The sequence below is a fragment of the Ahaetulla prasina genome, chromosome 2 (genome assembly GCF_028640845.1).
Source record: "Ahaetulla prasina isolate Xishuangbanna chromosome 2, ASM2864084v1, whole genome shotgun sequence".
Taxonomy (NCBI): Eukaryota; Metazoa; Chordata; class Lepidosauria; order Squamata; family Colubridae; genus Ahaetulla; species Ahaetulla prasina.
The window spans coordinates 75,400,112-75,415,040 of NC_080540.1; the positions used below are offsets into that span (position 1 = coordinate 75,400,112).

The 14,929-nt window shown below is 41.5% G+C and overlaps 1 protein-coding gene across 14 annotated transcripts in view; it reads right to left on the reverse strand.

Annotated features, from left to right (window-relative positions):
* The window catches only part of RAD54L2 (RAD54 like 2), a 72,893-nt gene that overhangs the window by 9,113 nt on the left and 48,851 nt on the right, over positions 1-14,929 (reverse strand). For 3 of the 14 annotated variants that reach the window (XR_009153210.1, XR_009153211.1, XR_009153209.1), the window contains exons 20-23: positions 14,382-14,471; positions 9,799-9,891; positions 6,341-6,799; positions 3,321-3,482 (exon numbers count right to left, since the gene is read on the reverse strand). Coding sequence is in view for 8 of the 14 variants with exons in the window: in XM_058166923.1 (XP_058022906.1) it covers positions 5,814-6,799; positions 9,799-9,891; positions 14,382-14,471 (1,169 nt within the window). In the remaining 6 variants the exon portion in view is untranslated. Of the gene's footprint in view, positions 1-10; positions 6,800-9,798; positions 9,892-14,381; positions 14,472-14,929 lie in introns of those variants that run through there. The other 11 variants (XM_058166923.1, XM_058166920.1, XM_058166921.1 and 8 more) reach the window with 9 other exon arrangements.

Below are 14,929 nucleotides of genomic sequence, written 5' to 3' on the forward strand. Positions count from 1 at the left end.
TCTCTTAATAGTGTAAGTTGGTTGGTTATAAGGTCTGATTATAATACCCATTTAAATGTCGCATTCTGTCTAGAAATTGAGGGTTTAATTAGCTTTAATTAAGCTAATTAATTAATTAGCTAGTTAATCGTGCCTGAATATCATTAAAACCAATGCAAGAAGTTGTTTGTAAAACATGCAAATTCATGATGTCAAACTAGTTTTCCTTTCGGTGAAAGAAATCATCAGGAGGGAAAATTCAAACTAATTCCATACCAAAATTACCAAATTCTTCATAACATTTGAAGTTTATTTTTTTAAAAAGGAGAGACAGTTGATAGGCATTATACCAACTTACAATTTATTTATTTTATTAAAAAAATGACATGAAACACAAGTAAAAATAAATACATCATATAAACAACAAAATTGTTCAATGTCTCTGCTCTGGGAGATTGGGTGAGCACATCCCATTGGACAGAGAGATGAGGGAAGCACATATCCCATGCGTGCAACCAGCCAACCAACTGACCCTGCTACAGAAATGTCTTTTTATTTCAACCACAAAGCACAGGCCACAAACTAAAGGCAGAACAAAAAACAAACCAAGAAAACCATTCAATTCATTTGGCTCCCCTGTACAAATAGATTTAATGGAGGGACAGAGAACATAAACAGGGAAACTAATAATATAGGACCCAAGAAGCAATGCAGCTGTGGGCAGCTGTTAGTGGTCTTGTTTCAATAAAGAGCACACACACACAAAAGACTCCCTTCTCCTTCTCTGCCAGCTCTCAATTTCTATTTCTGTTGATCCTCCCTAAACTTGCAAATATCTTCCCTACTACTTTCCTGATTGAATTACAAGGAGCAAGCATTCTCAAAAATGTCCTTATAAATCCCCAGACTTGATATAATAAAGGTTTTGGTATTAAATAAGACACGATTTTGTTTTAATCTACTGGTGTATATTTCCCTTGGTTTAATGGAGCTAAGATCAACCATTCTCCAGTTTAATAATTATATTTACAATGCCTAAATCAGGATTTCAGTGCAAATATATGTAATTATAGTAAATTTTCATTTGATTTGAGATCTTGCAAGAAACATTTGCACTGCTGCCATCAATTACATAATTCGGATAGAACAATCAATAGGCTCATTATTTTAAGAGAGGAAGCTTGCGTATTCCTGGGATTCCTTGACAGAGATTGTAAGCAGATTCTTTTCTCTCCTTAAACTGTCCCTTATATGTCCATATAACTGTGTCCCACAGAATGCAATGCTGTAGGAGCACTTCAATATCAAACCTGCCCTCTACGGACAGCGCTTCTCCACATTTCCATATCTTGGTCACATGGAGATGGAGAGCAGTAATTAGCAAGCAGACATGTGGGCAATTCTTAACATGGTTGGGGAGAAGTCCTCCAGTGTTATTCTCATCAAAAAATAATTCATCATAGAAAATCGATGACTAAACAAGATGATCTTTTGTCAGTTTTAAATTGTATACTGCCAGAATTGGAGTGAAACTGAACGTAGTAGCAAGGTCTGTAAAATATCACAGTTTAAGGTCACCTCTTTACCCTAAGCATTTATTAAGGGGATCAAGTGTTGTTGTGTACCACACCAACCTGGTACAGTACTGTTGCTCTAAAGCTCAGAGAAATATTGCAATGTATGGTTTATCAAGGAAGATCCAAAGATTACATGCAGATCCAAAACACCGGGGGAATGCAAGAAACTTCCTAAGTATCCCAAGACCTTAGCCAAGCACATCAAACAGCTCCAGCTGTAAATTCAGAATACATGTATTCCTCCTCCTTTCTTTTGTGATCTGAAATTTAGCAGTGCACAGACCCTGGCAAGTAGATCTAACACAAAGCCAGCAAGAGGAAAAAATTATCCTTGAGATAAAAGGAATAGTTGAATTCAGAGATCTCACAACACAAACACATATGCTGCTTCTGAGCAGCCACTACATTCTTGGAAATTACAGTGCATCAAGGAAGGGACCATTCCAACATACGTAAGTCACTGTGCTGTTCTGACTCAGCTCCCAAGTCAAGCATTCTCTGTTCTTCACAAACAAGGCACAACAGCCACCCTTTGTTTCTAGAAGCCACACCTTCCAAAGGATGTTGAATGTGTGGGAGAATTCATATGTGAGAAAGAGGGTGTTTTTGATGCTCTCTAGAAGCAAGAAGGGTGCAAAGCAGAAGAATGCGGTCTTCATTGCCAGTGGCAACACTGTTCTCTCTTGGCAAGTGCTGGGAATGCATTTTAATCTCTAGGAGACCAATTACATTTAAACCCCCTATTATTAGGAAGGAGACACAGGTCAGGCACTTGCTGAAGTAGAGGAATCTGCCCCAAATGTGTTTCTTTCCAAAACTCACAGAAAGTAGCTGGTCTAACTGAAGGTAGATGTGTGTGTGTGTGTGAGAGAGAGATAGAGAGGGGGAGAGGGAGAGGGAGGGAGGGGGAGGGAGAGTGTGGGAGAGAGAGAGACCCCGAATGGACCCTGTCAGTGGAAGAATTCTGTTCAAGCAATCCACTAACATAAACATTTTAGGGGAAAGAGAAATGACAAGAAAGAAAGAAACAAGAAGAGAGGGAGGGAGGGAGAGAGAGAAAAGAAAGATGTGCACAATCAGACTTACATGTTTATACTTTTCTCACCCAAGTACAAAAGCCAATTTTTAAAAATATTGTATTGTTAAAATCTAGTAATAATCCAAGTGATGCAACATTGCCATCCAGTGGTCAGACTAGTAAGTTACAGGTGTACACCATTTCCTACAGCTAATACACCTTTATCTTCCATTCCTATTTAAAAGATGACTATAAGAGCCTGGTCTACTTAATCACAGCTGCATCTATTCTCCTAATCAAACATCCCATATTTTATAGTAAGGATGTCCTCAAAGCCCGTCATGTCTGGTGACTCTTTTGTGATCAGCTATGATGGTCAAAAGAGACAAGAGAATTGGGAAGCAGCAGTCTGAAGTTAATAGTATATAAAACATATTAGCTTGTCTTGACTGGCCCATTACTCCATGAAAGTCAAGACAGGAGCTAGTAGGATTACTCGAGTTGTTATCAGCTTTGCTGCCCAAAACTCACCATACTGAATAATGAGTCTGCCTGAAACCTGAAGGAGAAAAAAATAAAAATCCTTCACCAAAAATTGCTTAGCTGCTTCGGCATAAGCCCCCTTGCCTAGATCCAGTTCCCGAGTCAACCTAGAGGGTTGCAGTTTACAGTACAATCAGTGCCGTCATTATTTTGCATGAGGTGGACACATACAAATCACAAAAGGGCATGACTCACAGACGTACCAAGGCCAAGTCTTTGGAGAAACTCGAATGGACACCATCAGTTAATTTGCTTTGTTATTTTTGTGGGGGGGTTGTGTTTGTGTTTTGTTTTTTTTTAATCCCATGGTGCATCCAAAGACAAGTTGTCCAGAAGTTTGCTCAGAACCCCTCGGTTTTCAACTCCTAGGATATGTTAAAGAAGAAAGCACTATTTTAATGTTTTTATTTTAAAATAATTAAAGTAATTTGCATAGCTAACTTTAAATCTAAGGCTTCTACAAATGGTGAAGTCAGGCCTGACAGACAGTGCCCAGTTAGCAGAGAAAGATAGTCAGAAAGCCCAACTTTACATGCTTTTTTAATGGTACATAAAAGTATACACATACACACAGTCGTACTCACGCAGCGCTTTCTCTCAGAATCATTTCGGATTCACAATATGAAAAACAAGTAGCCACGACCTCTTTAACTAAGGGGTCTGGTAGGTCTTTTATAGGGTGAGCAAAGGCTCAATTCTCACATTACCTCCATTCAAATCATGTGGAGTTCAAACTTTTCACGGAGAGGTATGATGCACGAAAGAGAGAAAGTTCTTCATGATTGCGGGAGGGGGGAGGGGAGAAGCCTGGCAATTTTAGCTACTTCAGTGGATCCACCGTCTTCTTTGCAGCAACCACATAACAAAGATAAGATGAGAACAGGATGTGAACCACTATCCTGGGAAGGTTTTCTTAGCAACGCTCTCACTGACTCCTTGTCATGGGAGTGCAAGTGCCTCTCCCCTTGTCTTTGGAATGCCAATGTCTTATAAAATACCAGTTTAACCGGAGTAATCTTTTAAAGACAAACGGGGGGAATTATTCCATCATCCACCCCCCACCCCCCCGAGGTACCACCGTCTCCCTTTCCTGCACAATAGAGAAGAAGGCAAATGTTGATTTCTATGCCGAATCTCTGCAACTTCCTTCCATTGTTAAGCCTTCTATGAAAATAAATGGCTTCTCCTTCCACACTTCTGTGGCAACGTATTATAAAAACTTGGGCCAGATACTAGCAACAATATAGAGGGGACTTTCCTCTGCAAAGCTTTAGCTTTTTTACTATTAAACCACTGGAATGGCGGGATAGCCTAGTTTAAAAAATCCATGTCTCTGACTGATGAGAGCGCCACTTCAAACACCAACCTCCCTGTTGCCCGCTGTACGGGAAAAAGCTAGAGAATAAACCAAGCTCTAGCCAAATAATGCCCCTAGCCCCCAGTCTCCCCAATGAAGCACAGGGGTGGGGGTAATTCTGCCTTGGCCCTATAAAACACCCCTGCATTTGTCAAGCAATCTACTTGTCGCTTTATTCCTTTCTCAAACAGGCCAGACTCTAAACAACCTAACTGCTTTTAGCAAGGAAGAAGCGGGAAATAGTTCCCCAATAAATACTTCACTTTCATGAAATAAATTAAAACAAAGAGTTCTATGGAGGAGGGAGATCATCCAGTCAGTGTCAATAAAAACTCTGGCAGCAGGTACAAGGAGCTCAAGCAAATCCCTTTAGCAGGAAGTCCACTTCATTCTGGTCAACAGAAATCTGACAGCTTGTTTCTTTTGCCAGACCTGCAGGCTCATCATCGCTTCAAAGGGGGAGGAGGAGCAGCAGGAGAGTAGTCACTAAAAAAAGCTAGGCGGGGACCTGGGGAAAGCCTTAAAATGTCTCCATCACGCACTACCTCACTAAACGATTGACACAAGTCCTAACCCAATGGTGATGAAGAAACCAGAAGAAACTGACCCACCAATGGCCCTCCCTGTCTTCAAATGCAACTCTTAGAGAAGGCGGTAGGGCAGTCCATTTCGGCACCCCATGTCTCCAACTCCTGCCACCACTCCACGAGGGCCTGGATGAAGGGCACTGGACTAATTTGCCTTGAACGTTCAGAAAGATGAAAAATTCATTTTCACACAGACCCTGCCCACCCCTTCCCTCCCACCTACATATGACATGTTGCCTGTGCCTTCCTTTCCCACCTCCCTCCCTCCATTAAGAATGCAATTCATTCTCAGGTTTCTTAGGGCACAAAATCTCCTGCTTTTGATCATGGGACAATGAACTTTCTCAGATAAGGCCGTTTGTGTATGAGTGTTATTCCATAGACACCAAAAAAAAAAAATCAGCCCGATGTCTCCAGTCTAACAAAGGGCACTGAAATATTAATGGCAAGTCTTCCTTTTGGACAACACAGACAGCATGGGAGGGAAAAGTCAAGGAGGCACTCCTGTGGTTTGCAGTGATACTTCCCTTGGCCAACTCTTGTTTCTCCCCACTCCTAGGGGAGGGGTGTCCATTTAATTCAGTTCCCATACAAAGCAGATCTTTGACAACTAAACATGCCATTTCCTTTCCAGCCTCCTCCTTCTCCACTTCTGCTGTGTTCTAGATATAAAATCCTGACCCCAGAAAGGTCCAGCAAGGAATTTTTGCCTCCCAACCAAAGATGCAATCTATAAGAAGTGACTAGGCCCATTACTTCCCTGTGATTTCTATTACATCATCATCTTTGTCCTCATCCTCGTTGGAGCTGCAGCCCACCTCAGAGACCTCACGGGTGTCAAATGGAGGCACCTGAGACCGAAGGAGGCCCCCCGCTGGATATCCCGTGTGAGGTGACATGAAGCCAGGGTAGGCAGATGCCATGCTCCTGGGAAGGCTGCTGGATAAGACAGGGGTTGGAAAAGGAGCGAACATCCTGGGCTCAGAGAGGAGTGACTGTGAGAAGGGCAGCGAATAGTTGGAGAGCACCCCCGTCATGGAGGGGTTTAACATGAAAGAGGGGACACTGGCGGTGGCTGAGGTAGCAGCAGAAGAACTAGCAGTGCCCGCTGTCAGCAGAGGGTCAGTAGTCACAGGGAACATCAGATGAGGATCTGATAGCAAGCTAGGCAGCTGGTAGTAGGAGGAGCCTGTGCCCATGTACAATGAGTTGCCTGCTTGGGGAGCAAATGGATGGGTTAAGTTGTGGTTTAAAGGGACAGAGGGCATGGTGAACCCACCAGAGACAGGGTACCCACTTTCATATGGTTGACCTGCTGTTGGCAGTGAGCGTTTCTTCTGCTGGCGATGGGCTTGCTCATCTGGACCAGATGGTGAACTTGACTTACGCTTGTTCCCTCGTAAGTCCAGCACTGAGTGGCTGTCAACATGTTGACTAGTGGCTGGCAAGGCTGAGGAAGAAGCCAAACCATGGGTCCCTACTCGCTGCTCAGTTCCACGAGCTGTCGTGTGGGCTGCATTGTCTTTCCGAGGGGGGTATCCAGGTGTAGTATTGGTGGTAGGAGAATTGTGTTTGGACTCACGGGCAGCTGCTGCCTCTGCATATTGCTGCAGTTCGCTGATGATTTCTGGGCTGTCTGGCGAAATAGGCCGAGTGAGCTCCTCTGGGTTGGGAAGTTTGGGTGATGAGGCATTGTGTCTGCCATTGCTTGTGGATTCAACAGATGGACCCTGGGACCCTATGTAAAGCAGAATATAACCAGAAATGTCACTAAAATATCAGAGGAGGTTGTAGGGGAAAAAAAACACGCAACAGCCTGATTAACAAGGATGTAAGCTATTTTTATTTTTCAGTGACTCATTTCAGTAGCAGCTGGGGAACCTAAACTATTACTGTATGGGCAGTAGGCAGTGGTGGGATTCAAGTAATTTAACAACCGGTCTCTGCCCTAATGATTTCTTCCAACAACTAGTTTGCCAAACTGCTCACAAAGTTAACAACCGGTTTTCCCAAAGTGGTGTGAACTGGCTGAATCCCACCACTGACAGTCGGGTTTAAGAAATGTTTACAGTACACTGAATGGTGATTGTCCTCCAGAAGATAGGATTTAATGCCTAAATCCCTGATGTTTTTTTCTGGACCAATCCATTTTTTAATACTACCTATTACAATATCCTTCTGAGCTGTATAACATCAATGAACTTTTTCTCAAGTGATACTAAAACTAAAAGCTTACAGGCAGAGATTCCAGGACATAGCTCTTGATAAACCAGTTTCATTGCAAGGACCAGAAAAATCTTTAAAGAAGAAACCCAGCAATTTCCAAGAAAAGGAAGGGAGAAAGGAAGGATTCAAAATTCCGTTTTAAAGCTTTTTCTCTCAACACAACTTAATGAGGTGAAAATTTGCATTATTTTGGCAGGACGGGGGATGCATACCTGTATTTCCTTACTGTAACAGATCAATCTTGTCCCAAACTCTCTGCTTAGAAACCACATCTCTAAACATTTGCATTACGTGCAATTACCTGTATTCTAGTGACAAAAATGGAAGAATAGTGCTCCAGTGTTGTGTCTTCTTCACTATTTGTCTTTTCTTTTCCCTAGTCAATTTAAGGGGCTGATTTTGGCATGGGTTTTGCAAATTCTCCTGTCTGCTTTTGTTGTACATGATTTTTGACAGAGGAATATACAGATCAATTTTCTTTTTCACATCAGTTTCAGGCTGTCGTGTGTTTGAAAAAAGCTACCATATTTTTCAGTGTATAAGATGCACCCCCCCCCCAAAAAAGTGAGTGGAAATGTCCGTGTGTCTTATACAGCGAATGTTGTTGAAGCCCCACCCATCTGCCGGCCCCTACTGCTGCCTCCCAGCAATTTGCCTCCTTGCAGCAAACAGCAAACAGCCTGGTCAGCTTCAGCACAGCCTGATTTAGCACAAGCAGCTGATTGGCAGTTGGATCTGCCTCCCGGAATCCTGCCTATCAGCGGTTCCAGGCTGCGGGGATTACCCCTGCCTATCGCCGCCTCTGTGCGCCCCATTTTCAGTCTCCGTGCATTCCGTTTTCGGCCTGTTCCAGACAGCAGGGATTGCCACTGCCACCTATCTCCGCCACCTGGAACAGGCCGAAAATGGGACACACGGAGGCCAAAAATGGGGCGCATGGAGGTGGTGATAGGCGGCAGTGGCGATGGGCGGCAACAGGGGCAAACCCAGCAGCTGGTAAGTGGTATTCTGGGAGGCAGATCCAACCACCAATCAGCTGCTCATGGTAAATCAGGCTGTGCTGAAGCTGACCAGGCTGTTGCTGCAAGGAGGCAAAATTGCTGGCAGGCAGAGGCAGATTTTTTTTTTCTTGTTTTCCTCCCCAAAAGCTAGATGCATCTTATTGTCCGGAGCATCTTATAGTCCGAAAAATACAGTAATTCTTAAGTGATTTTAAAAAGTTATAAAGCATGGTAGAAATGTATTATGTGAGTTCAAAATATATTCAATGTCTGTGATAATTAATGATATAAAAAGTCTATAAATTAAAGATTTAGAATCTTAAATAATGTGTGAAAGAAGCATACTTAAGTCTTGTTTATTTAAAACTTCTAGAGATTTTGTTCCAGGAGGTATATAGCCATTATTTTACCATATTATATATGCCATATTTCAATGCAGCACCTTACAGAAAATGTAAGCACCTTACACCTATTACAATCCAAAGATACTTTCTCTCTTAATTTTTGGTAGAATAAAACTAAAATTAAAACCGTGAAAACCATTTTTTAAAATTTCTTTTGTATAAATGGAATAACTCTGGCAAAGATAATTTAACTGGCTGTTACAAAGAGTTCCAAGATTTATTAAATTGTTAACACTTAGCAAAGTATAAAAGTCATAATAGAATATCCTCCTTGTAAACATTGTCAGTTCTTCCTCCTTCCTCCTTTAACATTAACTTAAAATGCTAAATGTTTATTAATTTTTATTTGTTTCAGCTTGATTCTAATGTGATTTTCATTTGAAAAGAAGGACTAGGGGTGACATGATAGCAGTGTTCTGATATCCCAGGGGTTGCTACAAAGAACTATTTGCCAAAGCACCTAAGGGTAGAACAAGAAGCAATGGGTGGAAACTAATCAAGGATAGCTCAGGCAGTAGAGAAGCCTGTTATTAGAACACAGAGCCTGCAATTACTGCAGGTTCGAGCCCGGCCCAAGGTTGACTCAGCCTTCCACCTTTTATAAGGTAGGTAAAATGAGGACCCAGATTGTTGGGGGGGCAATAAGTTGACTTTGTAAAAAATATACAAATAGAATGAGACTATTGCCTTATACATTGTAAGCCGCCCTGAGTCTTCGGAGAAGGGCGGGGTATAAATGTAAAAAAAAAAAAAAGGAGAGAAGCAACTTAGAACTAAGTAGAAATTTCCTGACAGTTAGAGCAATTAATCAATGGAACAACTTTCCTGCAGAAGTTGTGACTTCCAACACTGGAAGTTTTTAAGAAGAAATTAGATAACCATTTGTCTGCAGTAGTGTAAAGTTTCCTGCCTAAGGGAGTTGGACTAGAAGACCTCCAAGGTCCCTTCCAACTTTGTTAAATTAATAATTACTATTGCATCATTTCTGTAACTGAATGCATTCTATTCTTTTAATATACACTCTTCTAATAGCTACATTTTATTACTGTTGTTAGAAAAATATCTAAAATAATATAATAGAAGAGACACTCAGAAATGGTGCTCACCTGAAGCAACCATGCGATGATCTTCACTGCCCTTTGGCTTGCCAGTAGTTCGGATAGCAAAGATCCGCCCATCACTGGTCCTGATGTATGTTCCTGGGAGAGAGAGAGATCATAATTTATTTATTTATTTATTTTTCAAATTTATATACCGCCCTATCTCCCTAAGGACTCAGGGCGGTTCACAGGCAGTTAAAATACATATAAATACAGATTAAAAAACAATTAAGAAACTTATTCTATTGCCCCAAATTTAAAATAGTATAAATAATAAAAACCCCTTAAAACCCATAACTTTAAAATCTAATCCAGTCCCGCGCAGATAAATAAGTGTGTTTTAAGCTCGCGACGAAAGGTTCGGAGGTCCGGAAGTTGGCGAAGTCCTGGAGGGAGTTCGTTCCAGAGGGTGGGAGCCCCCACAGAGAAGGCCCTTCCCCTGGGTGTCGCCAGACGGCACTGCCTAGCTGACGGCACCCTGAGGAGTCCCTCTCTGTGAGAGCGCACGGGTCGGTGAGAGGTATTTGGTAGCAGTAGGCGGTCCCGTAAATAGCCCAGCCCTATGCCATGGAGCGCTTTAAAGATTGTCACCAGCACCTTGAAGCGCACCCGGAAGGCCACAGGTAGCCAGTGCAGTCTGCGCAGGATAGGTGTAACACGGAGCCACGAGGGCTCCTCTATCCGCCGCGCAGCTGCATTCTGAACTAACTGGACCCTCCGGATGCCCCTCAAGGGGAGCCCCATGTAGAGAGCATTGCAATAATCCAGACGAGACGTCACGAGGGCGTGAGTGACCGTGCATAAGGCATCCCGGTTCAGAAAGGGCGAACTGGCGCACCAGGCGAACCTGGTGGAAAGCTCTCCTGGAGACGGCCGTCAAATGGTCTTCAAAAGACAGCCGTTCATCCAGGAGAACGCCCAGATTGCGCACCCTCTCCATCGGGGCCAGTGATTCGCCCCCGACAGTCAGCCGAGGACTCAGCTGACTGTACCGGGATGCCGGCATCCACAGCCACTCTGTCTTGGAAGGATTGAGCGTGAGCCTGTTTCTCCCCATCCAGACCCGTACGGCTTCCAAACACCGGGACAGCACTTCGATAGCTTCATTGGGGTGGCCCGTGTGAGAAGTACAGCTGGGTGTCATCAGCGTACAGCTGGTACCTCACACCGAAGCCACTGATGATCTCACCCAGCGGCTTCATATAGATGTTGAACAGAAGGGGCGAGAGAATCGACCCCTGAGGCACCCCACAAGTGAGGCGCCTCGGGGCCGACCTTTGCCCCCCTGTCAACACCGTCTGCGACCGGTCGGAGAGATAGGAGGAGAACCACCGATAAACGGTGCCTCCCACTCCCAATCCCTCCAACCGGCGCAGCAGGATACCATGGTCGATGGTATCGAAAGCCGCTGAGAGGTCTAATAGGACCAGGACAGAGGAACAACCCCTATCCCTGGCCCTCCAGAGATCATCCACCAACGCGACCAAAGCCGTCTCCGTGCTGTAGCTGGGCCGGAAACCGGACTGGAACGGATCTAGATAGACAGTTTCATCCAGGTGCAGGGGAAACTGATATGCCACCATACTCTCTACAACCTTCGCCGCGAAGCGAAGGTTGGAGACCGGACGATAATTACCTAAGACAGCCGGGTCCAGGGAGGGCTTCTTGAGGAGGGGCCTCACCACCGCCTCTTTCAAGGCGGCTAATAATAGTTAATTGGGGTGTGTGTGTGTGTGTGTCAATAGAGCATTTTACAGGTATAATAAGGCAGCTACTATAGTTCACAACAACAGACTCTAGGATTCTCTGTAACAAATTTTCTTGAAATTGGTCTGTCTACTGGCTAGATGGACATGCCTCCAGCCACTCATCATGTTATTTTCTATGAATGTCTCTGGAGTCTATAAGGAGACTAGGGATATTATATTATATTATATTATATTATATTATATTATATTATATTATATTATATTATATTATATTATATTATATTATATTATATTATATTATATTATATTATATTATATTTTATTATATTATATTAATTATATTATATTATATTATATTATATTATATTATATTATATTATATTTTATTATATTTTATTATATTATATTATATTATATTATATTATAGAATAGAATAGAATAGAATAGAATAGAATAGAACAGAATTTTTTATTGGCCAAGTGTGATTGGACACACAAGGAATTTGTCTTGGTGCAAATGCTCTCAGTGTACATAAAAGAAAAGATACCTTCATCAAGGTACAATACCTAAAACACTTAATAATAGTCATAGGGTGCAAATTTAACACTTAATGATACAACAATTAATGATAGTCATAGGCTACAAATAAGCAATTAGGAAACAATATCAGTATAAATCGTAAGGATACAAACAACAAAGTTACAGTCATAAGTGGAAGGAGATGGGTGATGGGAACAATGAGAAGATTAATAGTAGTGCAGATTTAGTAAATAGTTTGACAGTGTTGAGGGAATTATTTGTTTAGCAGAGTGATGGCGTTCGGGGAAAAACTGTTCTTGTGTCTAGTTCTTCTGGTGTGCAGCGCTCTATAGTATTGTTTTAAGGGTAGTAGTTGAAACAGTTTATGTCCAGGATGTGAGGTTGTCTGTAAATATTATTGGAAGTATTAATTATGGTTGTGACTTGTGCTCTGCATTGTAACATGCTAGTTCCCTGTTACATTTTCTTATTCAAAGAATATGTAAGAAGGATTTAATTAATTGGGGTGCAGAATCTAGCAGCAACCAAGAAAGGTTGTATCAGTTATACAGGGACCTATATGCAAATAGCATTAATTCCAGGTAGTCGACTCATGATGTTTGGCTGTGTTCTACAGTTCAACATGGGCTATTTTCAAGGCAGATATATCTCTGAATATCTCCCCGAATATTTTCCAGTGAAGGCAGCACATTAGAAGAACTGCCATTGTTGGAGACATAGAGGAATTTGGTAAGCAAATATCTCTGAAATAATAATCCAACTGGTCATGGGTTGTCTAATACCCCCCTAATGAGGTTATTGGTTTTTCAACTCCATTTTGTAGGGAGTTACAAAATACAAATTTTGTATTCAATACAAATTCATTCACTAATAACTCTGGTGTGTTGTACAAAATACAGGTAGACCTCACTTAACAAATGCCCTGTTTAGCAACCAACGGTGCTGAAAAAATAACTTTACAAGTAAACTTTTCATTTATGATGATTGCAGCATGTGACTGCCATTTGCACACTTTTACCACCAGTTTCCTATAAACAGAGTTAATGGAGAACTTGGCAGTAAAATCACAAGCCACGGTCATGGGATGTCTTGCTTAATCTGTGATGACTTGGTTAACAACTGAGTGAAAAGTGACATAAGTTTGTTGTGGTCACATGATATTTCACTTAGCAATTGCATCACTTAGTGACAGAGTGACCGACCGTCGTGGTCCTTAAGTGAGGACTGCCTGTAAGAGGTGAAAGAAAGGTTCTTTATATCAGCAAAATAACTAGGCCTTATGAACAATTTACTATCAACTCTCCTTCTGCCTCTTGTAAGTGACTATTTTTCAAATACTGTATTTTTGAAAGGCCAATGAGGGGATTTTAAAAAGCAGCTTGCACAATAAGCAACATCCAATATTTGGCTAAGATAGTACTGAGAGGATGAAAGCAGACTATTAAAATAAAGATTTCTGGCAAAAATTGAAATGTACTATGTTAATTGCAGATCACACAACAACAATGTACAGAAATCCTTACTTGGAAAGGACAAAATCTCCTTCAACCATTCTGATAAACTTAATTCTATCTTCAAAATATCTTTATAAAAGCGTGACATGGCTAACTACATTACAATCTCTACTGTAATCTCAAACTACTATCACAATGTCTATATTAAAACAGATCAATAACGAACAAATGCATGATCAAAAACTATTAATGAACATGGCCCATCTGAACTAAGGAAATAAATCAATTAAAATATGTTAATTTGTGGTAGAAAACCATGTGGAAATTCTTTATCGTATGGAGATTTTTTCCCAATGGCATTTTACTTTCTGAACAAGAGATGACGAATAGAGAAGAAATACAGAAGAAAAAGAAAAAAACTAAAGTCCACCCTCACCCCACTTTACAAACTAAAATCTATAATGGAAAACTATCTCAATTACCGTATATACTCGAGTATAAGCCGAGTTTTTCAGCACGTTTTTTGTGCTGAAAAACGTCCCCTCGGCTTATACTCGGGTCTATACGGCTTATACTCGAGTTTTGTTTTTTTTTAAGCCCCTCGGCTTATACTCGAGTATATACGGCTTATACTCGAGTTTTTTTTTTTTTCTTTTTTTCACATTTTACCGGACGGCGCGGGGAAGCCCTGCCGGTGCAGTGAGAGGGCGGGGCGGGGGAGCCGCCAGCCTTCTCAGCTGAGGGAGGGAGGGTTTCCCCAACCGGTAGGTGCCTCATTTCCCACCCTCGGCTTATACTCGAGTCCCCAGTTTACCCCAGTTTTTGGGGTAAAATTGGGGACCTCGGCTTATACTCGGATCGGCTTATATTCGAGTATATACGGTACCTTTAGTCCCACGGATAATATGTATGCTTTCACCAGCGCTGATTCTTGCCTGCACATCTGTGGAAGTGTTCGTACCTGGAATCACTATATCTAAAATGGATAAAATAATAGGTATATGAATCACTGTATGAGGCTTCAAAGTAGATTCAATTAAAAATATTAAATAAAATAACATCTTCCAAGTATTTAGTTACTTTTGGCTGGGTATTATATAAAACACAGAACCAATACGTATTTATATGTTTTAAAAGTGCAGTAGGAGACAAAAAGCCAGTAAAAAAAAATCTAATGGATAATGCTCTACATTTAACTGTTAGTTCAAGAAAATGACGAGTTAACAAAGGAGGCTGCAGCAGTGACATTTCAGCTACTCTCCTTTGTCTTTTCAAGTACTTTGTGTTTTTGTAAAATGAAAAGAGAAACGCATGTACAAAAATGACTAAGCTTCCAACACTTTTGGTAGCTGGGTAGAATGCAGAATTTTCATTAGGCACATTATGTCTTTATGACCAAATAGTTTTGCCAATGTTTCTCTTTCATAATGGAAA